This window comes from Schistocerca nitens, chromosome 10 (genome assembly GCF_023898315.1).
Source record: "Schistocerca nitens isolate TAMUIC-IGC-003100 chromosome 10, iqSchNite1.1, whole genome shotgun sequence".
Lineage (NCBI taxonomy): Eukaryota > Metazoa > Arthropoda > Insecta > Orthoptera > Acrididae > Schistocerca > Schistocerca nitens.
This window is the reverse complement of record NC_064623.1, coordinates 183,385,510-183,411,635: the sequence shown is the minus strand read 5'-3', so window position 1 is coordinate 183,411,635 and position 26,126 is coordinate 183,385,510. Positions and strand designations below refer to the sequence as shown.

Sequence of the window (26,126 nt, the reverse complement as noted above, 5' to 3'; positions counted from 1 at the left end):
ACGCGGTCGCCCTACCTTTCCAGCACGTTCATCCGTCACGTTCCCAGTCCGTTGAAATTTTTCAAACAGATCCTTTATTGTATCGCTTTTCGGTCCTTTGGTTACATTACACCTCCGTTGAAAACTTCGTCTTGTTGCAACAACACTGTGTTCTAGGCGGTGGAATTCCAACACCAGAAAAATCCTCTGTTCTAAGGAATAAACCATGTTGTCCACAGCACACTTGCACGTTGTGAACAGCACACGCTTACAGCAGAAAGACGACGTACAGAATGGCGCACCCACAGACTGCGTTGTCTTCTATATCTTTCACATCACTTGCAGCGCCATCTGTTGTTGAAAATTGTAACTACTGTAATTTCGAAAGTTTGTCCGCCTGCAAATGCACTGTTGTCCCAAGCATATTGCAACAAACGGTGTATTTCTATCGCTGCTCGTTTAGTTTTTATTGCCGTTTCAAATATACCGGTCATTTTTGAAACACCCTGTAAGTAAAGCTCGTTTTGGAACAAAGTATGAAACACCCTCGGAATTAGGTAACCTAAGGGATCCAATTCCATCGGCTGGGTATGGCATATCTGACAGAATTTGCAAACACTCTTCCTCGCTAAGTGGTGCCCGTAACAGGGCTATAGGCTTTGTCAGTATTAGCATGACCTGAAATGAAATGAGCGTATGGCATCGTTGGCCGTGAGGCCCCATTCGGGGAAGTTCTGCCGCCAAGTGCAAGTCTTATTTCATTTGACACAACACTGGGTGACTAGCGCGCCGGTGACGAGGATGAATTGATGATGAGGTCAACACAACACCCAGTCCACGAGCGGAGGAAACCTCCAACTCGGCCGGGAATCGAACCCGGGCGCGCTCGCATGGAAGGCAAACACGTTACCACCTAGTACATCTACATCTACATCTACATTTATACTCCGCAAGCCACCCAACACTGTGTGGCGGAGGGCACTTTACGTGCCACTGTCATTACCTCCCTTTCCTGTTCCAGTCGCGTACGGTTCGCAGGAAGAACGACTGAAGGAAAGCCTCCGTGCGCGCTAGAATCTCTCTAATTTTACATTCGTGAACTCTTCGGGAGGTATAAGTAGGGGGAAGCAATATATTCGATACCTCATCCAGAAACGCACCCTCTCGAAACCTGGCGAGCAAGCTACACCGCGATGCAGAGCGCCTCTCTTGCAGAGTCTGCCACTTGAGTTTGCTAAACATCTCCGTAACGCTATCACGCTTACCAAATAACCCTGTGACGAAACGCGCCGTTCTTCTTTGGATCTTCTCTATCTCCTCCGTCAACCCGACCTGGTACGGATCCCACACTGATGAGCAATACTCAAGTATAGGTCGAACGAGTGTTTTGTAAGCCACCTCCTTTGTCGATGGACTACATTTTCTAAGGACTCTCCCAATGAATCTCAACCTGGTACCCGCCTTACCAACAATTAATTTTATATGATCATTCCACTTCAAATCGTTCCGGACGCATACTCCCAGATATTTTACAAAAGTAACTGCTACCAGTGTTTGTTCCGCTAGCATATAATCATACAATAAAGGATCCTTCTTTGTATGTATTCGCAATACATTACATTTGTCTATGTTAAAGGTCAGTTGCCATTCCCTCCGACACTATCTACTAGGTCATTTATATATATTGTGAAAAGCAATGGTCCCGTAACACTCCCCTGTGGCACGCCAGAAGTTGCTTTAACGTCTGTAGACGTCTCTCCATTGAGAACAACATGCTGTGTTCTGTTTGCTAAAAACTCTTCAATCCAGCCACACAGCTGGTCTGATATTCCGTAGGCTCTTACTTTATCAGGCGACAGTGCGGAACTGTATCGAACGCCTTCCGGAAGTCAAGGAAAGTAGGCGGACAATCTTGTGTGACGAATGTTTTGTCCAGTATGCACACATGCTGCAGTGTCTAATTTTTGTGTGTGTGTGTTCTCAGCTACTGATTTCTCTAGTGGTGACCCATTCCTTCCAACTCACCATTCTGATTTCACACTAGCTTCTGTAAACTATTTTTATTACGTAAACTACACGACTAAATGGATACAAGGGCCAGCTGTCGCACAGATGGCAGTCACACGGTTCGCCGCGGAGCTCAGTCCACGACAGTGGCCTTCCCGTAAGTAACTTTCTTCCCGCGGCGTGGGCGGTCGCGGTGCTCGTCGTCGTCATCGTCGGCGCTAGATTCGTCAGGGCGGCCCCCGCGCTCGTCGTCGGAGAAGTCTGCGCCGTGCTCGTCCTCCAGCTCGTCCTCCCAGGCCCTGATGTTGGCGCCGCAGCAGCCGCAACAACAGCCGCAGCAGCAGCAGCAGCCGAAGCAGCAGCAGGTCAGCAGGAAGAAGAAGGTGATGAGCAGGCGGCCCCACCGCTTGCTCAGGATGTACGCCGGCAGCACGAACCTGCGCCAACACAGACTGTGCTACGCGACTGTTGGCGGAGCGAAACACCACATCGGTGGTCGACAGCTTGGGGACTAGAAATGGGTCGTTCGCGAACTAGCGGATACAAAGGAACGGTTCACCAAGATGAACGGAGCGAGCGGGGAACGCATTCTAAGTAACGGTCTTTCATAGTTCGGTCGCGGCTTTCTACACTACTGGCCATTAAAATTTCTATACCAAGAAGACAAGTAGATGATAAACGGGTATTCATCGGACAAATATATTATACTAGAACTGACATGTGATGACATTTACACGCAATTTCGGTGCATAGATCCTGAGAAATCAGTACCCAGAACAACTACCTCTGGCCGTAATAACGGCCTTGATACGCCTGGGCATTGAGTCAAACAGAGCTCGGATGGCGTGTACAGGTACAGCTGCCCATGCAGCTACAACACGATACCACTGGCGTGTTGTGACAAGCCAGTTGCTCGGCCACCATTGACCAGACGTTTTCAATTAAATGGCTCTGAGAACTATGTGACTTAACATCTGAGGTCATCAGTCCCCTAGAAAGAACTACTTAAACCTAACTAACCTAAGGACATCACACACATCCATGCCCGAGGCAGGATTCGAACCTGCGACCGTAGCGGTCGCGTGGTTCCAGACTGTAGCGCCTATAACCGCTCGGCCACCACGTCCGGCGGTTTTCAATTGGTGAGGGATCTGGCGAATGTGCTGGCCAGGTCAGCAGTCGAACATTTTCTGTATCCAGAAATGTAGGGTTTCGCAGGGATCCAATGGAGGGTAGAGCCACGGGTCGTAACACATGTGAATTGTAACGTCCACTGTTCAAAGTGCCGTCAATGCGAACAAGAGTTGACCGAGAAGTGTAACCAATGGCACCCCGTACCATCATGCGGGGTGATACGCCAGTATGGCAATGACGAATACATTCTTCCAATGTGTGTTCCCCGCGATGTCGCCAAACACGGATGCGACCATCATGATGCTGTAAACAGAACCTGGATTCAGCTGAAAAAATGACGTTTTGCCATTCGTGCACCGAGGTTCGTCGTTGAGTACACCATCGCAGGCGCTCACGTCACTATTTCTATAAACAGCAGAAGAAATACTTGTAAAAAGGAAAGATTTTTTGTTATTACACGTGCAAAGGACGTCGGCACGGCACACACGAGTGGCCATTTTCCGTCTCTTTTTGAGCCAAGGCAAAAGAGTGTGTCCATTTTTATGGAAGGCAGACCGACTTACAACCGAATGAAGCCCGCGCTTCGTAATCCAGTGGATGGTGTCACATTTTGTAAAGAAAATATGATAACTCCTGCGATACTATTTCAGTGGCACAGGGTAGCGCACGAAGAATCGGCCCCGAGTACTAGACCGCTCATTGTCGCTTTCCAGTCGTTACCTGTTTTTTCGAAGTTATTTGCATTACCTTATTTGTCATTTCTTCACTGCCTAACTATTACATGTTTATCTATTCTGCTCGTACTGGTCAACAACTCGTGCGTAATTGACGAGCAGTCTGTACTCGGGGCTGGTTTCTCGTGCGCCACCTTATATTATTTTACTGCGATCAGTCACATAACGCTACAGATGGCTAAACGAGATGTCTTGTAGACTCTCGAAAATTACAAGTGGGTGAGAATTCTGCTATGAATAAAAACTCTGTACTACAGGACGGCGGCAACTGCCTTCCATCTTTCGCAACCTATGGTAGTAATTTTCAGTTTTTCATAAGAACCATATATCGAGCACAATGAAGGTGAACGAGTAAAAATGAACGGTTCCCAAAAAAGAGCGATCACCAGTGAACTAGTTCGCAAGGATGAACGAGTGTGCCCATCTCTATTGGGGATGCACCTCCCCACAGTTTGCCAAGTGTGGCATGCAGCAGCCCAATGTTGCTCTACACTGAGGCGACAAAAGTGATGGGAAAGCTCCTAGTATTGTGTCGGACTTCCTTTTGGGAACATGAAGTCCATGAATACCTATAAATGGTTCAAATGGTTCAAATGGCTCTGAGCACTATGGGACTCAACTGCTGTGGTCATCGATCCCCTAGAACTTAGAACTACTTAAACCTAACTAACCCAAGGACATCACACACATCCGTGCCCGAGGCAGGATTCGAACCTGCGACGGTAGCAGTCGCACGGTTCCGGGCTGCGCGCCTAGAACCGCGAGACCACCGCGGCCGGCACCTATAAATGCTCTCCAGACAGTTTAAAAGAACAATTTTCAGTCAATGATCGGTTCTGTTGCACCAGAGGTCTCAGCTCATTCATGTAAACACAGCCCATACCATTGTGGAACCACCATCAGCTTGCACAATGCCTTGTTGAAAGCTTGGGTCCACGACTTTGTGGGGTCTGCGCCACAGTAGAACCATACCATCAACTCTTACCAGCTGAAATTGGGACTCATCAGACAAGGCCACGGTTTTTCAGTCGTCTAGGATCCAACCGATGTGGTCACGAGCCGAGAAGAGGGGCTGCTGCGATGTCATGGTGTTAGCAAAGGCATTGGCATTGGTCGTCTGCTGCTGTTGCCGAGTAAAGCAAAATTTCGCCACACTTTCCTAACGGATACGTTCGTAGTGCTCCCAAGATTTATTTCTGCGGTTGTTTCACGCAGTATTGCTTGTCTGTTAGTACCGACAACTCTACGCATATGGCGTTGCTCTCGGTTGTTAAGTGAAGGTCGTCGGCCACTGCGTTGCCCGTGGTGAGACGTAATGCCTGAAATTTGTCTGAATATCTTTTTCAAGAGCTGACAAGTGCGAGAATTATCGCACAATCAGCTTAACAGCTCATGCATCGAAGCTGCTTACAAGAATAATATACAGAAGAATGGAAAAGAAAATTGAGAATGCGCTAGGTGACGATCAGTTTGGCTTTAGGAAAAGTAAAGGGACGAGAGAGGCAGTTCTGACGTTACGGCTAATAATGGAAGCAAGGCTAAAGAAAAATCAAGACACTTTCATAGGATTTGTCGACCTGGAAAAAGCGTTCGACAATATAAAATGGTGCAAGCTGTTCGAGATTCTGAAAAAAGTAGGGGTAAGCTATAGGGAGAGACGGGTCATATACAATATGTACAACAACCAAGAAGGAATAATAAGAGTGGACGATCAAGAACGAAGTGCTCGTATTAAGAAGGATGGAAGACAAGGCCCTACTCTTCAATCTGTACATCGAGGAAGCAATGATGGAAATAAAAGAAAGGTTCAGGAGTGGAATTAAAATACAAGGTGAAAGGATATCAATGATATGATTTGCTGATGACATTGCTATCCTGAGTGAAAGTGAAGAAGAATTAAATGATCTGCTGAACGGATTGAACAGTCTAATGAGTACACAGTATGGTTTGAGAGTAAATCGGAGAAAGACGAAGGTAATGAGAAGTAGTAGAAATGAGAGCAGCGAGAAAGTTAACATCAGGATTGATGGTCACGAAGTCAATGAAGTTAAGGAATTCTGCTACCTAGGTAGTAAAATAACCAATGACGGACAGAGCAAGGAGGACATCAAATGCAGACTCGCTATGGGAAAAAAGGCATTTCTGGCCAAGAGAAGTCTACTAATTTCAAATACCGGCCTTAATTTGAGGAAGAAATTTCTGATGATGTACGTCTGGAGTACAGCATTGTATGGTAGTGAAACATGGACTGTGGGAAAACCGGAACAGAAGAGAATCGAAGCATTTGAGATGTGGTGCTATAGACGTGCTATTGACGAATGTTGAAAATTAGGTGGACTGATAAGGTAAGGAATGAGGAGGTTCTACGCAGAATCGCAGAGGAAAGAACCGCGGGACTGCTACGGTCGCAGGTTCGAATCCTGCCTCGGGCATGGGTGTGTGTGATGTCCTTAGGTTAGTTAGGTTTAAGTAGTTCTAAGTTCTAGGGGACTTATGACCTAAGATGTTGAGTCCCATAGTGCTCAGAGCCATTTGGAGAGGAAAGGAATATGTGGAAAACACTGATAAGGAGAAGGGACAGGATGATAGGACATCTACTAAGACATGAGGGAATGACTTCCATGGTACTAGAGGGAGCTGTAGAGGGCAAAAACTGTAGAGGAAGACATTGGAATACGTCAAGCAAATAATTGAGGACGTAGGTTGCAAGTGCTACTCTGAGATGAAGAGGTTAGCACAGGAAAGGAATTCGTGGCGGGCCGCATCAAACCAGTCAGTAGACTGATGACCAAAAAAATCTTTTTCAAAGGTAATGAGCGGCTTCGATACAACCTCATCTTCAATTTGAATGACAGCACGAAACGAATCTTGATCGTGAACTCTTAAAAATTGAAGTATGTCGTTTCACCCCTTGACACTGTGAGTCTCAAAATACTGACTTCCCTAACGATTTCCGAAACGGAATGGCCCATGTGTCTAGGTCCAACTGCCATTCGGCGCGTAAAGCATATAAATTTCCGTCGTGCAGCCATAACCACGTAGGAAACCTTTTCAAATGAGCCACCTGAGTACAAATGATGGCTGCGTCAATGCACTTCCTTTTATACCTTGTGTACGCCATACTATCGCCACCTCTATGTTAGCATATCGCTATTCCACGACATTTGTGACCTCGGTGAAAGTTGTCTTTGTTGAATTGCTTCATGGAGCATAGTGCAGCGCCATCTTCATTTAGCATATGATGTTAGAATATTCACAGGAGATGTGTATATCAATGCAGCCCTCATTTCACCGGAGCGAATCAAACAGAACACAGGAGAATGCGGTTTCGCAGACTATTCGTCAGTGATCACTACAGTTCGTATGCATCTGTGAACACGCTTTTGCACTAGAAGAAATAGTTTATGAACTGGTTCATATTTGTATCTTTCTGGGCTGTATCTTTTTCTAAGGTGGCGAGCAGCTTCGAAACAACCTCCTCATCAATTCGAATGAAAGTACGAAACGAATCTTGATCGTGAACTCTTTGTAACTGAACTACGTCATTTCAGCATACTGGTAGTCAATGAGATATCGAAAATATGAATATTAGTCATGCACGAACTGATATTTGACACTATACCTTAACTACAACCAATTTAAAATCTAAAATTAGATGAATATTCAATTGCGTTAACGAATAACTTCTACCTGTAAGTATCTTGGATCGACATACACAAGTCAGTCACGCAGCTGGGAATACTTCATTCCAGTTGGCATTACTGCACAGTAATATGACACACTGGAGAGAGGAGGATTACATCGGTGTAGTCTCAGGCTGATAAAAAATTGATTCTACCAGCCAATTTGAGGACACTTTTGGAAGGTCTACACTTTTATCAAGTGCACTTTCCATAACCACCCTACAACAAATTAGCTTTCAAAACACATCTAGTTCAACTTCAGTTATGCCAGTCGACACTAAAAAATATAAATCTTTAAACTAATGCAAAAAAACTTTAATGTGAACAGATGTGAAATTTTATAAGTCGACTCGATTTCCCTGTCGATATTGACAACAGGCGCGTGCCCCATGTTGCCAAAGATTCGACATGTTAGTTGTGAGTTGCTCCACAGAGACACAGAGCAACAATGAGAAAAAATAGCATTAGCACTACGTTCGTATAATTGACTTGTATTAGGGATTGAAACGTCGTACTGATATGGTATTAAAGTGCGCGTCATATATCTTGGCGGCCGAGTTTAGGTTCGTTCTGCGCATCTGACGTCAGAAAACACAGTCAGCCAATGAACAGAGAACGACGTTGCCAGATCTCGACTGCAGTGCAGAGCACGGACGAGTCTCTTCAGTTTTAGAAACGTTGAGTCATAAATACAGTAATAGAACAAAAGCAATGTCTTGATAGCAGACTTTCTTTTATAGAAAGTTTGGAAAAAGCATTCTTTATACCAATTGCTTCATATTCTATTAATTAATTAAACCAAACAAGCAATAAGACTCCTAATTCAGGCGATAGCAAGGAAAGGTGTTTGTTTGAATCTCACGAACTACTTTTTCGCAATAAAGAACAACGGTAATTGTTTATTTCCTATTGTACTTCGCCGAAGCGTGAGTAATTCAGTCATACCAACAGTGTTCATAAGTAGTTGCGTGCGGTGGTAGAGTCCTTATGGAGTTACTCTGTTCAATGAGCCGATGTAGCGGAATGGTTAAGGTGTTCGGCTACCAAGTGAAAGTTTATGAATTCAAACCTTGTGCGGAGCTTAAAATTTTCTTTATTTAAAAACCATATTGGAGTGCCTTACTTCACGATTTTTATTCGTTTGAATGAAATTTCTAGTGCTTTGCCTCTTCATTAACTTTTTCGCTGCTGCAGACACGTGCTCCCCGCACTCCACGCTGTGCGCGATTTTGTCATCACTGCACTTCTCGCCTGTGCAGACACATGGTGTTCCCACTGCTTTGACACACTTATCATTCGATTTCACAAAAACTATTTGGCCAAAAAATTTGATTTTTACACGTCTTCTTGACTGATACCTTGCCCCCATAAATGACTTAATTTTGTTTTGATGTGTAGCATTAAATGTAGTAAACCATTGCACGAAATTTTGAAGAGTTTGCAGAGGTAAAAGTCCATTGCGTATACTTTCCGTATGGTCGATTTTAGTTGCCACAATGTTGAGAATGAAATGTGGACAAGATACCTAAATTTCATATAATATTTACTGTATAACAATATCTCATTTAATTTAAGTACCACATAGGTGTCGTATGTAATATTGAGAAATATTCCGTCTTTCGCGACTGTAATAAAAGTTTTATTTACACAGGGTGCGTTTGGCTTTATTTTAAAGTGAAAGGTGAAAAGGTATGGCACATACACAATGGTGTTCATGTTCTATTTCTTGTTTTTGTTCCACAGTCTCAGTTTTACCAATGGTATTGAAATATATCCCTCTTCTGCAACTGTAATAAGCGACTTATTTAGACCAGATGCGTTTCTCTCTTTTGAAGCATCATAAGAGGACTGTATTTTGTGTCCTCCATTGCCAAGTCACCTTTCGTAGTTTTGTGCTGCGGTAGCACAATATTCAACGTTTGTGTTGGCTCATCAGTGTTTTAGCAAATAAATGCTGTTTGTGTGTGCCACACACAAAATTATATTTGACATAGCTCTGAGCACTTCACTGACAGACGGTATATTAAAGTCCTAATGTTTTTGTAAGTCCACAGTTTTGTTTAATGTATTTTGTCTACTTCCTTTTGATTGATTGAAGTGCTTTAAAGTAAAGCCAAACGTGCCCAGTGTAAGTAAAACTTTTGTTACAGTCGCGAAAGGTGGAATATTTCTGAATATTACATACGACACTTACGTGGTACTTAAATTAAATGAAATATATAGGTATCTTGTCCACATTTCATTCTCAACACTGTGGCAACTAAAATCGACCATCCGGAAAGTATACTCTGTGGACTTTACCTCTGCAAACTCTCAATTTCGTGCAATGGTTTACTATATTTAATGCTGCATAATAACTGCGTTGAACATCGAAACAAAATTAAGTCATTTATGGGGGGAAGGTATCAGTCAAGAAGATAGGTAAAAATCTAATTTTTGAGCCAAATAGTTTTTGTGGAATCGAATGATAAAGAGTGTCAAAGCAGTCGGAACACAATGTGTCTGCACAGGCGAGCAGTGCAGTGACAAATTCGCGCACAGCGCGGAATGCAGGGAGCACGTCTTTGTAGCAGCGAAAGGGTTAATGCGGCCGTGGTGGCTTTACTTCATGAACTGCGCGCTCCCCCCTAAACGTAAGCTTGCGAACTATGCTATACTATGGCGCTGCTTCTATTGGCGCGTGCGTCGTGTGCAACTGGCAACGCAGCAATCTCCCGCGTCTGGGCGGGCATGCGCGAGCCGCCAAGATAAAAGAATTGAACTATAGTGACTGAACTTCTTCAGCCCTCACTGGAAAGTACGAACAGTTCACGCCATTTTGTCGTATTAACAATGAAAAGTTACATATTATAGAAGGAAACTAGGTACTGCTAAGCAATGCAGTGCGATTTGCCTCGGATGAGCGACCTCGAATTTTGTCTAATCTTAAGCCTAAATAGGCCACGATGAACAAAATTTAAGTGATGGTTTCCATTATATCTTTTCTAATTACATGTAAGTATTTTCGTAATCAGTCGAATATGTTATTGTACCTTCAAAGGCGACATTTCTGCTTTTACTCACCTTGGTTTCGATTAGGTGTTATTCGGTTTCAGATCCCAAAAAAACGCCTAAAATAAAAAATATTACATGTATTGTCACTTATTTAGATGTGTGTAGTATTTAGTCAAACAAGGCCCCAGGAGTAGACAACATTCCATTAGAACTAGTGACGGCCTTGGGAGAGCCAGTCCTGACAAAACTCTACCATCGGGTGAGCAAGATATATGAGACAGGCGAAATACCCTCAGACTTCAAGAATAATATAATAATTCTAATCCCAAAGAAAGCAGGTGTTGACAGATGTTAAAATTACTGAACTATCAGTGTAATAAGTCACAGCTGCAAGATACTAACACAAATTCTTTACAGACGAATGGAAAAACTGGTAGAAGCGGACCTCGGGGAAGATCAGTTTGGATTCCGTAGAAATACTGGAACACGTGAGGCAATACTGACCTTACGACTTATCTTAGAAGAAACATTAAGGAAAGGCAAACCTACGTTTCTAGCATTTGTAGACTTAGAGAAAGCTTTTGAGAATGTTGACTGGAATACTCTCTTTCAAATTCTGAAGGTGGCAGGGGTAAAATACAGGGAGCGAAAGGCTATTTACAATTTGTACAGAAACCAGATGGCAGTTACAAGAGTCGAGTGGCATGAAAGGGAAGCAGTGGTTGGGAAGGGAGTGAGACAGGATTTTAGCCTCTCCCCGATGTTATTCAATCTGTATATTGAGGAAGCAGTAAAGGAAACAAAAGAAAAATTCGGAGTAGGTAATAAAATTGATGGAGAAGAAATAAAAACTTTGAGGTTCGCTGATGACATTGTAATTCTATCAGAGACACCAAAGGACTTGTAAGAGCAATTGAACGGAATGGACAAAAGAAAAACAAGGATAATGGAATGTAGTCGAATGTGATGCTGAGGGAGTTAGATTAGGAAATGAGACAGTTAAAGTAGTAAAGTAGTTTTGCTATTTGGGGAGCAAAATAACTGATGATGGTCGAAGTAGAGAAGATATCAAATGTAGACTGGCAATGGCAAGGAAAGCGTTTCTGGAGAAGAGAAATTTGTTAACATCGAGTATAGATTTAAGTGTCAGGAAGTCGTTTCTGAAAGTATTTGTATGGAGTGTAGCTATGTATGGATGTGAAACATGGACGATAAATACGAGGGCAGTTCAATAAGTAACGCAACACATTTTTTTTTCTGAAACAGGGGTTGTTTTATTCAGCATTGAAATACACCAGGTTATTCCCCAATCTTTTAGCTACACAACACTATTTTTCAACGTAATCTCCATTCAATGCTACGGCCTTACGCCACCTTGAAATGAGAGCCTGTATGCCTGCACGGTACCATTCCACTGGTCGATGTCGGAGCCAACGTCGTACTGCATCAATAACTTCTTCATCATCCGCGTAGTGCGTCCCACGGATTGCGTCCTTCATTGGGCCAAACATATGGAAATCCGACGGTGCGAGATCGGGGCTGTAGGGTGCATGAGGAAGAACAGTCCACTGAAGTTTTGTGAGCTCCTCTCGGGTGCGAAGACTTGTGTGAGGTCTTGCGTTGTCATGAAGAAGGAGAAGTTCGTTCTGATTTTTGTGCCTACGAACACGCTGAAGTCGTTTCTTCAATTTCTGAAGAGTAGCACAATACACTTCAGAGTTGATCGTTTGACCATGGGGAAGGACATCGAACAGAATAACCCCTTCAGCGTCCCAGAAGACTGTAACCATGACTTTACCGGCTGAGGGTATGGCTTTAAACTTTTTCTTGGTAGGGGAGTGGGTGTGGCGCCACTCCATTGATTGCCTTTTTGTTTCAGGTTCGAAGTGATGAACCCTTGTTTCATCGCCTGTAACATTCTTTGACAAGAAATTGTCACCCTCAGCCACATGACGAGCAAGCAATTCCGCACAGATGGTTCTCCTTTGCTCTTTATGGTGTTCGGTTAGGCAACGAGGGACCCAGCGGGAACAAACCTTTGAATATCCCAACTGGTGAACAATTGTGACAGCACTACCAACAGAGATGTCAAGTTGAGCACTGAGTTGTTTGATGGTGATCCGTCGATCATCTCGAACGAGTGTGTTCGCACGCTCTGCCATTGCAGGAGTCACAGCTGTGCACGGCCGGCCATCACGCGGAAGATCAGACAGTCTTGCTTGACCTTGCGGCGATGATGACACACGCTTTGCCCAACGACTCACCGTGCTTTTGTCCACTGCCAGATCACCGTAGACATTCTGCAAGCGCCTATGAATATCTGAGATGCCCTGGTTTTCCGCCAAAAGAAACTCGATCACTGCCCGTTGTTTGCAACGCACATCCGTTACAGACGCCATTTTAACAGCTCCGTACAGCGCTGCCACCTGGCGGAAGTCAATGAAACTATACGAGACGAAGCGGGAATGTTTGAAAATATTCCACAAGAAATTTCCGGTTTTTTCAACCAAAATAGGCCGAGAAAAAAAATGTGTTGCATTACTTATTGAACTGCCCTCGTAGTTTGAACAAGAAGAGAATAGACGTTTTCGAAATGTGGTGCTACAGAAGAATACTGAAGATTAGATGGGTAGATCACATAACTAATGAGGAGGTATTGAACAGAATTGGGGAGAAGAGGAGTTTGTGGCACAACTTGAGTAGAAGAAGGGATCGGTTGGTAGGACATGTTCTGAGGCATAAAGGGATCACAAATTTAGCATTGGAGGGCAGCGTGGAGGGTAAGAATCGTAGAGGGAGACCAAGAGATGAATAAACTAACCAGATTCAGAAGGATGTAGGTTGCAGTAGGTACTGAGAGATGAAGAAGCTTGCACAGGATAGGGTAGCATGGAGAGCTGCATCAAACCAGTCTCAGGACTGAAGACCACAACAACAACAAGAACAACAACAACAGCATTTAGATGCTACTACACGACAGCACATTTATAGAAACTGCCTGGCGCAATGAAGCCAACCAGTTGTCTTGATTGGGTCAATGATACATGTTCTCATTTTTCAAATATTTCATTAACTGTGAATATTTACTGCTTCTGTGTCTAGTGTACTGAAATGCAAAAGATAAGGTTCAAGGCACACTGAAAATGAAATATTTATTACAATATCTGAGTATTTTACTACACATTTCTTTGTAAAGCCCAATGACAGCTTCCAGGAGTAATGTAGCATTTTTATTGACATCCAGCAGGATTTTCTCTGTCAAAGTCACTTTTCTCCTTTTTTCAAATTTTTAATGTTTAGTCTCAGGCTAACGTTACGGGAATGTCAAAACATATTTTTTTAAATATTTTCTAGCTTTATTTTATAACTCATTACATATCGTGAATTTAAACATTTGAGGATGTAATATAAGACAGCTGAATGAATCAGGAGGCATTCATATTCATGTTAATAACATAAAAAGATGTATTGTGCATGCAGTAGATTGAAATAGGCTTACCGTTTAGATAGTTAAGTGATCTACATTAAAAATAGTACGAGGATAATTATCAATATTTTGACGGACGGTTTTTGTGTGCTTCACTTCAATTTAGTTCTTATGGCACAGCGCGTTTTCCGATTCATTGCATCAGTTATATAAAAACTGACATGTTTTGAGCCTTGCTCCCTACTGGACAAATTTGTCGGACTCCGGCTCACAACCACACTATCAAATTCCAAGCTAACCTAAACCTCGGACTAAACCATACCTCAGCTTGTCGCCGCAACCGGCTTTCTTAGCTTTCATATTCGTTCGCTTCGCCATCTCGCAACCGAGCTGTCACATTCCAACCTAATCACAACCTCTTAATTCGTGACATATTCTGGAAGAAAAAGTCAAATGACTATGACAGCAGCGAATAGTGGTTTCTATTTCGGCGCTAAAATTTCATTGCCTCTTTTCTCGCCTCTTCTAGTTACGTGAAAGTATCAACCCATTGGCTGCGCGGAACTGACGCGTTGCCAATACATGAGCAGTAAAAACCACCGTGGCTGCCGCTGACCCTGACCTATAATTTACAAGGGGAACGCACCTGCTCGTCATGACCGATTTCCACCTGATTTACAGAAAATATGGGGCTTGACCAGAAATGAAAGTAACAGAAGTGGCAGCTCCAGATGGCAAGTGTTTAGAAAAAAGTAGGATAGTTGGGCGAGTCATGAGCCATTTATATTAACATAGATTCTAGACAGCGGTTGGCGTAGTGGGGAATGTGCAGAACGGTGGGGTTTTGGTGTCGAATCCCTGTGCGGTAACTTGTTTTTTAATTACAATTTTTACGTTACTAACACTGCAAATAAATCGAAATAATGCTCAATTTATTGTATTTATTAATATTTTCATGAAAAGCGTGGAAAGCAAAATTTGGCATTGCAAATAAACTTCCAAGAAGGGATGATAATTAATGCGTACAGAACTCCGTATTTCGTTAGTTTTATATTGACATTCGAGCAGCTTTCCGGCAACTGCGCGTGAACATTAGTGAGCCTCACAGGTCAAAGATGTCATCGGCCGTTGGGGCAACGGTAGAGCTATTGAGCTCATCCATTTGTTAGCTCTTCACCGAGTGATTTTCGGGTGACTTGGATTTTTGGAGGATGTTGCTAGAACGTGGTGACACTTTTGTTCTTCTATAACAACTGTAAAACAACCGTGTAATAGTAAAAATGCGGCGGTTATAACGAGTGCAAGATGCCGAGAATATTACAGCTCCCCTTGTTTTTATGATGAATATCACCCCCCGCACTTGTCAATCATCAACTGTAAAATAATAAAAGTATCTAATTTTATATACGAAGTTCTCATGTACGCCTTAAAAACCATTCCTGGAAATTTATTTGCAATCCCAAGTTTTCCTCTGCTTTTCTGTTTCATTCCAATTATGAAAATATGAATAAAACCAACTAAACTCCGCCCGAACACGTCATGAAGGCCCAACGGTACCGACCGGCCACCATGTCATCCTCAGTACAAAGGTGTCAGCACATGCCCCTCCATGTCTGCATTCAGTGACTCAATCAAGTAGCTCCTCAGTTTGCCACAAAAGGGCTGACTGCACCCCACTTGCCAACAGCGTTTGTCAGACCGAATGGTCACCCATGCAAGTGCTAGCCCAGCCCGACAGCGCTTAACTTCGGTGCTCTGACAGGAACCGGTGTTACCACTGCGGCAAGGCCGTTGGCACGAAAATATTAATAATTAAAATATATTGAGCATTACTTCAGTTTCTTTGTAGTGTCAGGTAAAAACAAAATTAAATAGTTTCCACATGGGGGCTCGATCCCACAACCCTCTGATTAACGGTATACTCTTTCCTCTGTGCCAAATGCAGCCTAGAAACTGATCTATCTTCAATGGCTTATTGCCTCGTCCGACTTGCGCCAAAAATGCTTCGTTTAGGCTTCCGTACATCCATCCGTAAAAAGACACCCTTGTAGGATCGCTTTGTTGTCTGTCTTTCCGACTGTTAAAAACTCTTCTTCTCAGCAACAGGAAGACATATCCAGTTGAAATTTATGTACACGGTACCTTTACGTTGTAAGACATATAAGCTAGTGAGTAAATACAAACAAAAGATACGGTTATTTATGTCACATCTTTTGATACTCGCAAACTTACTCATCAGTATCTATGGGGTACTTCTTGTTGACCTAGAACCATGAAATTTCCACAGTACGAGTAACGGAAAAAATTGTAAATTTGTAATTACATCACACGAAAAATTTTTTTTTTCTTTCTTTTATCCATCTATCTGTCTATCCATTTATTAAGACCCAATTTTCTCAGGCGGGCAGGAGTATAAAGTTGAAATTTTTCTTAGTTCCTAAGATATACAGCCCCTTGGCGGTGTAAAACATGTGAGCTTTTAAATCAGAGAAATCAAAAGATACGGCCGTTTATGTCACATATTTTGATACACGCGAACTCAGTTGTCAAAAGTTATAGGGTATTTCCAGCTGACATAGAATCACGAAATTTGGTCGAAATAAGATTTCATAGTGCAAGGAAGGCAAAAAATTTGGAAAATGTAAATTGTAATTATGTCACATAAAAAATATCTTTGTGTCATTAGGAATTACATTGCAATCATCATGCGTCGGAAGCATAATAGGAAAATGTAAGTTGTAGTCATGTATTAGTAAGTAAATAGAAAATGTTTTATTATATCTTCTCTCTCTACATGTATAAGTTGAAGTCCCCATTCTTGCTTCTTTTTGCATGGCCGGACTAGTTCCAGGGACTGCTGCAGAGATTCTTGGAATTCCTGGTATCTATATCTTACAAGTATTGATATCTATAACCGGCAAAATTTGTCGAGATTCTCGATTTCCGGGATAAATGAACAGTAATTTCCAAGAGTGATTGCCTATCGAAGTCGTGGTGTCAAATGGTTCAAATGGCTCTGAGCACCATGGGACTCAACTACTGTGGTCATAAGTCCCCTAGAACTTAGAACTACTTAAACCTAACTAACCTAAGGACAGCACACAACACCCAGCCATCACGAGGCAGAGAAAATCCCTGACCCCGCCGGGAATCGAACCCGGGAAACCGGGCGTGGGAAGCGAGAACGCTCCCGCAAGACCACGAGATGCGGGCTAAGTCGTGGTGTCCAAACGACACATATCGAACGTGCGATTGTAAATCGATCATGCGAGTCTCGTGGTGGCTTTTATGAGTATGTTTACGGTCGTCACTACAGCAACGGCAAAAGAAGAGCGTTAAAAATTACTTGTAATTACATAGGACACGACTTACCTTATTCGTCGTCCGTGTTGTTGTCATGTGAAAATCCATCTGATGTGTACGCTACAGGGACAATTCCCTTTTTCCCATAGCCTGGGTAAACTCTGTCAATATCGCGCAAGAATATCGGCAGTGTGTCACATGCGTTAACTTTCCCTGCAAACGCAAGTTGTCCTGGACGCCCTTCTCTTTTAATGGAAGACCTCGCAGATTGCCATAGCCGCTCAATATTGTGTGTGTGGACACGGTGGTCATCCCAAGACACAAACTCCACAGAGTGGTTCACGAATTCGTGATCGAATCCTTCAGCTTTAAGAGTCTTGTACGACTGAAACCCGTCTTTAGTGAATTTAGTACCAGGGAGTATGAAGTGCTTTATCAGACCCACTAAAGCGACCTTATCTGTGGGCAATACTCTGACAACTAAATACGTCTCTTTCTTTTCCACCGAATACCCAAATGAGAACGATCTCACTTTTTGAAGGTCGTCCTCTATGGATCTTACGTCTAGCTATATGATATTCGTCAACTTCCACAACTTTACTTTCTCCACCAATTGGTACACTGTCGTTTGTCACTACCACATAAGACTTCTCGGCAAAACCCGAAATAGTCACACACGGTATTTGCAGGTAACTCAGTTTCTGATGCTGTTGCTTGCAACGTGTAGTCATGAATCCAGTACGGTACAAGAATTACGCTGGTATGGATGGATAACTTGGAAGAGTCGAATCACGTATTCTTCCTGATACTCGTTCGTTTTCCGCACTGTCCGCAATGAAATTGTAACGGTATGTCAGCATCGAAACTCTTACAAAGTTTTACACACTTCGCAGTACCACAATTAACACAGTCTCTCCTTTCGTCATCCGGTAGAACTCCACATTTTGCAGCAAAAAGTCAATTTTCTACGGTGGATATGCAGGGAATGTGAGAGAATCCGCGGTAGAAACTTTAGGAACACCAGACATCACACTCTCTATCCACAGAAATCGTCTGCGTTTCCCAAGCAAGTCACAAACGATTCACGGAGAACAGAGCAAGATAATGAACGACGAAAAACAGAAGAAAATGTCGATCACAAATAATTGATCATAGCGCGCGCCACGAGACTCGCACGATCGATTTACAATCGCACTTTCGATATGTGTCGTTTGGACCCCGCGACTTCGATAGGCAATCATTCTTGGAAATTACCGAATGAACTATCTACATAAGTCATTCACTATCCACAGCTCCCTCATCTACAAGCTAAGCTGCAACCACTGTGCTTCATTCTATGTGGGCGAGACAACCAACATGAATGGTCACTAACAAACTGTGGCCAAGAAACAACTGGATCACCCTGTTGTTGAACGCGAGTCCTACCCACAATTGGCCAGTTTTTTTCTAAACGCTTGGCCATCTTAAGCTCCCGCTTCTATCCATCTTATTTCTGGTCAAGCCCTGCAGGCACCATAATTTTGGACGATATCAGCGAAGACGACAAGGCGGCGAATATCTGGAGCGGCAGCTCGCGGACAGCCGCATGAGAAGAGACATTTAGCTTAAGTTGGCACCCACCTTTCCCCGGCGGTCTCTGCTATCTGGACTCCCAGGTTGCCGTAGCGGTCGTAGATCCTCCTGCGGTCGGGATGTCCTAGGACGCTGTAGGCGCGCCTCGCCTGGTGGTACCTCTCCACGGCGTGCGGGTCGTGATGGTGCCTGCGGGGGTGGAGGATGCTCATCTGGTGCCGGTACGCCCTCTGGATCTCCTCTGACGAAGCACCCCTCGCTACGCCCAGCGAGTCGTACAAGGAGGTCCCAATGCGTTGGCTCGTGCGCTGACGAGCTGTGCTCTGACGAGGCATACGGTAGGGTCCGCGGACAGCCCTCCTGCGGTGCTTCACGCCAGTGATACGCATCTCGCTCGCCTCATCTCCGTCAGAACGCGGATTTGTTTGTTTGTTGTCGCAGCGCGACAGTTGAACGCTACCATAGAGTAAATATCTCTGGAGTGAGCATTCACATGCGCAGAACAGATCTTGTGTTGTCAACATACATTGCCGGCCTGGTCACGTGTTCTCGGGACGTCGTGTGTTTGTCCGTATAGCGCCCTGTATATTTCGAATGTCACTACATCCCTAGTACAGACGGATTCTTTTCGTACGTGTCGTGGATTATATACATATGTTGCGCAGACATTTTAACAGTATCCATTTGATACCGCGAATAAACCGGCTACGTAACTTTTAAGGGCAAGTGATTTTGCATTCTGCTTCTTTGCGATAGGTGTCACAGTTCAGATGCACTCGATTTTTGGTAGTTTTCGGTATGATACGGCACTTTATAGTATTACAGAGCCTGACGTACATTTTTGCAGTGACAGTCTTGCAAAACGACTTGACAGTACGCTAGTACTTTTGCAAGTGCCCGAAAAACACCGAATTTGGCACACATTAGCGATTATATCCCTGCTAATTCGTCCTTTTTTCTGCTATTTCTGCGTATTTATTTTCTCGTTTTTGCGACCTAAAGCACAATTTTTCTTACTGGTGACGCTTTTAAGTGTTTATTTAACGCATTTTACGTACTTTCCCCGAGTTTATAAAATAAATAGTAGACTGAGTAAGAAGGGGGAAAAAGACGATCGGAGAATAAATGTACTGTAAAGCAAATACAGTTGGTCATGTAACATTCAACCCTTATAACACCATTAAGGGAAGTGGAAAGTGACACAAATGAAAGAGTTTGGGACATGTTTACTAATATTTTGCGCTTCTTAATCAAATGGTGAAGAAAATAAATGGAAGGCAAAATACACCAAAGAAGATGAATGTGTACTTCGATTAGCTACACTGCTGTGTTTTTTATTTGATTTGTGCAGAAAATGTATTTAAGCTGAATGCAGAAATTGGTTGTAGGTGCTGTGGAAAATTAAAAATAGTTGGTATAGCATCTACCTTCAGCCACACACGTCCAAATTTTTCTCTGTCTAAACATTCCTCTTCAAAGTGTTTTGAACATACTTTGAAATATTTTGTGGGGACAAAATTACTCCTCCTTATTTTCTGGAGCCACATCTTTTCTCGTTGTTCATCCTTCGGGAAACTAAAATAGAAATCACACATAATCATCCTCCATGTCCTAGACACACTTAACATGGTCTCCTACTGGAACTTTATAGTAGACAAAATGGTTTGGGCACACATATTATACGAAGACAATTACAGACTCCCACTCTATTGAATTTATCTGTCTCCCGTCTTTCTAATCTATGTATATAATCGACAAGTCACTGATAAATGCATGGAGGATAGTATTTGCTGAAACAACTAACCATTCCCTTTCCTGTTCCACTAGCAAATTTACGAGAGAAAGCGATTGTTTGTAAGCTTTTGTACGAGCCGTAATATCTATTATATAGTCATAAAATCGAAGAAAATTAGGTCTACAGAATCAAGCCTTAATTACAACGCGTCTCGAAATTTTTAAACATAGTACCCGTGAAAAGTTACTATCCCTCCTTTCACATATTTTTCTTTGCATCCGTAGCAACAACAGTAATTCACCATCGCTATTACACTATCAACAAACGGTGAAAACACAACAAAAACTCTTGATAATGTAAACTTCAAACTCTGCGGAAAGCACAGACGCACAGCGAAGTCCCGAAAACACGTGACTATCTTGGTTTAATGTTGACAACATACGCATAACGCAATGCTCACTCCAGAGATATTTACTCTATGAACGCTACCTGCGATGATTCTTCCAGCTGGATGCCGTACAACACTATCTTTGAGCTCTGGTCCTTCGCACGGAGTAGGAATATCTATGGAGACAGTATTGAGATGCGACCTTAGACCACGGACACAAATAGGCTGCGCATACTCCAGTCACGGTCTAGTCACTCGTGCTGATTTTTGGGCAATTTCCAAGAACACATGGCGATGTATATCGAACGCGCGACTATCAGATATCGCGTGCGTTTACGATATCGATGTTGTTTATACATACCAGTCCCTTGATCGCGCAGCAGAATCGACTGCAAATATATATATATATATATATATATATATATATATATATATATATATTGGAGAGTTTTGGGACTGTTTCTGATGGGATAGTAGGAACTGCGTGGAGCCGTGTTGTAACGAAGCAGGATTGCCCACTGCTAGCCTGTTTTGGTTTTACACTCCTTCAGTAACTTAGTTAAGCAATGAACTTTTATTTATTTTTTTTCCATTTTCACTACTCAGATTCTGACTACAGATTCTGTAGCCTTCAGCCTCATAGTACAGAATTCGGAAATAGTTTAAATAAAACTCCCCTAGTAAAATCTATTATTTCATTACATTATAATGTCTATTCTGAAAGTAATGAGCTAATTAGTTTTATTGGAAATGCATCCTATTAAAAGTTATGAAAAATGACGTACATTGTGCAATACATATTAAGTAAAATTCGTGTGAGCTAATAGATCGAATTCAGCTATAAGACTGCATCCAAAAGAAAGCCTAAATTTTACTGATTCCAGCAAAGTGTTTAAATTAACCTAAAGCCTTTTAGTTAAACAGATAGCCTGTATGACTTTCAGTGCCATTTGTGACCAAACTACTAAATAATTCCGAGATCTGTTTTTCTGCTTTTGCTACCTTTATTTTTCTACGTAAAATGACTCCAGTCTCAACTTTGTAAGTGCATTAATTAAGTAAATTTGAATAAGTAAAAATTATTGTTCAAGAGGGCGGCCATGGTTATAAATCGGGAATTCCAACTGCGGATGCATAAGTTAGTTCCGCGTATTTAAATTGATACAGCTCACTCATGTTATTTAAATAATAAAACGCAATAATTAACTTCAAAACCAATTAGAAAGGATCATTTTAACCCTGGGAAATTATAAACTGTAATATATTAACAGAAATAGTCAAATATTCAAGCACTCGTCTATATAAGGTCCGAGCTGGTGCAGTTCTCAGTAGTTCTCGGTCAGATTCTCATGGAGCAAAAGTGCGGCAAGTCGGTTAATTTTTCTGGTCGGTACCAAACAAAGTGTAATTGTGAACATTGTTAAAGGTTGGAAGTTTTTGACCTACCTTATGTGACGATTAAGTGTAAGAGGCCTGGTCACATGAATATTGTGTTTGTGAGTGATAACAAATAAATCACACTGTGGTTGTCACAAATGTATTTGCATTCAAATGCCGAGGTCGACGTGCAATGAAAGACCTAAGAGTCCCAAAGAGGGCAAATTGTGGGGGCCCGATTAGCTGGAGCATGACAACCAACTTACTGAATGTTTCAAGAGCTATTGTTGCAACAGTCATGACAGCCTACACTAAACATGGAAAGACATCACCGTGTAAACGTAATAGAACGCTCAAATCAAAATTAAATGACAGAGATAGTCGTACGCTAACACAAAACTACGGCGCCTGAAGTGACTGCAGAGCTCAGTACCCATCTTCGAGACGCTGTATCCATCGACATTGTCCGCCGAGAACTCCATAAAGCGAATATTCATGAACGAGCTGCTATACCAAAACCATTAGTGACGACAACCAACGCATAGAAGCGTATAACATGGTGTCAGGAGCATAAATCCTGGACGGCTGATAGCGGAAACATGAGTCAACGTTTTCGTTGTTTCAACATGCAACCGGATTTACGTCCGGAGAACGCCAAAAGAAGCCTATAGTCCTGATTACTTGATTCCAACGGTTAAGCATAGAGGTGGAATGTGATGGTGTGGCCAGCCATATCATGGTATTCTGCTGGTCCCATCATTACTCTTAAAGGCCGTGTTACAGCCAAAGATTGTTTAAACATTTTAGGCGATTAGGTGCACCCCATGATTCAAATGTTGTTTCCCAACAGTGATGCCATATTTCAGAATGATAATGCACCCATCCACACAGCCAGGAGAGTCCAATCTTGGTATGAGGTGCATGTAATTGAACTGCAGCGTCTTCCCTGACCAGGAGAGTCAACGAACTTGAGCATTGCGTTCGCGCACTCCGGAGCAGGTTTCCACCTCCGTCGTCACTACAGGAGTTCGATGAGGTTCTGATCGAAAAGTGGCATATCATTTCACTCGAGACTATACAATCATTATATGCCAGTACTCCAAGAAGAATTGCAGCTGTATTACGGGCAAATGGGGGCACAAACCATTATTAATAAACAATTCCCAAGTACGTACAGGTGTTCATATTATTTTGCCTATCCCCCTATACATGACGTGTTGTGAATTTTTCAGCTATTCCATTTACTTTATAAGTTACAGAGTTGGTGAAACAATTACGTAAACACAAGTTTAAATTTGATGTAACAGATGTGATAACTTGATCACAAAAGCAGAAAAATTGTAAATATAACCTGACTTCAGTGTTTACATCAGTATTTCAACAGATCTATAGCGTATATGGTATATGGAACTGTGGTGTCACCGCTAGACACCACACTTGCTAGGTGGTAACTTAAATCGGCCGCGGTCCTGTAGTACATGTCGGACCCGCGTGTCGCCACTGTGTACTCGCAATCCTAGCGCCACCACATGGCAGGTCACAAGACACGGACTTGACCTCGCCCCAGTTGTACGGACGATATAGCTTGCGACCACACGTATCACGTCTTCCTCTCATTGGCCGAGAGACAGATTAAATAGCCTTCAGCTAGTCCATCGCTACTATCTAGCAAGGCGCCATGTGTATCATTGCTAATTGCTTACTACTATGCAAGAGATGTATTTCAACAAGAACAAGACTACATTAAAGTTAAGTATATTAAAATCTCTCTTCTTTTCTTTATAGTTTTTCATCCAGTCTCCTGTTTCAGAATTTACGCCCGTCTGCGTTAGTTTCGCGTGCACCTAGCCACTCATTGTGTCGAGACCTTAGGGAATCGACACAACAGGAACAGCAGAAAAATTCACAGCGCCACTTGCAACTGCTATTACACAGCGTGTCACATCTTTTTATTTTTGAGAGGCTTACAACATCCCACAATGCTTGAAAATTACCACGTGTCAAAACTGCAATCGCAATAAATAATCATTTAACTGCCAAAAGCGGTATGATTTCATTTAAAAACTCCACAAAGTCTGTGGACCCATTTATCATCAGACTTTTAGAACAATGTTGGTGTCTTGCTGGATAAAACATTATACACTGCAAAACACATCTTCTGAAGTTGGATTATCCATTAACACTATTTGAGATTACTATGATATCGTTGTGAGGTACGGTATGCCATTGTAACAAAGGAAACGGCTCCGGTGAGTGATAAAAACAAGATTGTAAGTAAAGGGCGAATGTTGAAGAACGACATTGAAAAGATATGGGAGTTTGGAGGCCCGGAAAGCCAGTCTCGGAAGTGTTTCATAGTTAAAGTTTATTTGAGAGATCAATGCACTTTAGTGGCCTTTATCAGGCACTTTATCTTGCCAGGAACCGAAGTAATTACCGAAGGCTGGAAGTCGTGCAATAGCTTGCAGGAAGTAGGTTGCGATTGCGATTTTCTGAATCATCCAGTGGAATTAGTTTCTTCCAAAGATCCCGCTGTTCACATGCATTATATCGAACGTTTGTGGAAATCTCTGAAATCCTTTATCAAAAGAGGAGGCCCATCAGGAGACAGCGACGAACTGTATGTTTTTCAGTAGCTGTGTTTCCACAATTTGCGCTCGCTTGGCAAGAAACTTTCTGTGGTGTCACCGCCAGACACCACACTTGCTAGGTGGTAGCCTTTAAATCGGCCGCGGTCCGTTAGTATACGTCGGACCCGCGTGTCGCCACTATCAGTGATTGCAGACCGAGCGCCGCCACACGGCAGGTCTAGAGAGACTTCCTAGCACTCGCCCCAGTTGTACAACCGACTTTGCGTGCGATGGTTCACTGACCAATTACGGTCTAATTTGCCGAGACGATAGTTAGCATAGCCTTCAGCTACGTCATTTGCTACGACCTAGCAAGGCGCCGTGTTCAGTTACTATTTATATTGTAAATAATGAACAGACAAGAGCTACGTTCAGCATTAATGGATTAAAGTTAAGTATTCCACAGCTACGTCCTTTTTTGCTAGTCCAATTTCCTTGCCCTGTTCCAGACCTCACGCCAGCCTGCGTGAGCTAAACGCGTGCCTTTCGGCTTCCTCTCATAGTGGGTTGGCTCTCTTGCCAATCCACAACACTTTCCTGCGAGACTCCTACAATTTTCTTGACAGATACTGCTACAGTGTATCCTGGCCACAGGAAAAAAGCATTGCTCCCAGCTACACACACAAAACGCAGTATTGTCCGGTGTGAAGATATCGATGATCAGTAATGTAAGAGAAATACATCTTATTTCATTACTGGAGGACACTCATGTTTTGCGTTTCTGCTGCTAACATTGTAAACAAAATCGAAGTCGTTCCCCTTTCGGCTTTGAAGTTGTCAACGCTGTAAACAAAATCGATATCAGGAGCCGTGACCGTCACGCTTTCGACGTGTGCCGTTTGCAAATGTTTTTGGCAATTATCCAGTGTTGTTACACATTGAAACAGCAGCGCTCCAAGCGGCTGTAAGCTACACTTCTGAATACGGTATCATATGAGTGCGAATAGTATAGTTTATATTGATTTATAACATAGCTTTTACAACATGACCGTATGTAGTGTCATAAAGCTCGGCAACAACTCACACGTGACACCTCATTTTTCTTCCTTTAGTTTCTTAAAACCCTGGAAGGTATGAAACGGTACATCACGTGACCCTTCTTCTGCGATACTCCCGTAACATATTTCATTAAACAAAAGCAATTTAATATAAAGAATTTTGGT

General features: G+C 42.7%; 1 protein-coding gene across 1 annotated transcript in view; it reads right to left on the bottom strand.

Moving 5' to 3' along the window:
* Positions 1-2,119: 2,119 nt before the first annotated feature.
* Positions 2,120-26,126, bottom strand: part of LOC126209976 (uncharacterized) — a 61,564-nt gene continuing 37,557 nt past the window's right edge. The window contains exons 3-4 of the mRNA XM_049939087.1: positions 18,882-19,289; positions 2,120-2,285 (exon numbers count right to left, since the gene is read on the bottom strand). Of these exons, the coding sequence (XP_049795044.1) occupies positions 2,120-2,285; positions 18,882-19,289 (574 nt within the window). The remainder of the gene's footprint in view (positions 2,286-18,881; positions 19,290-26,126) is intronic.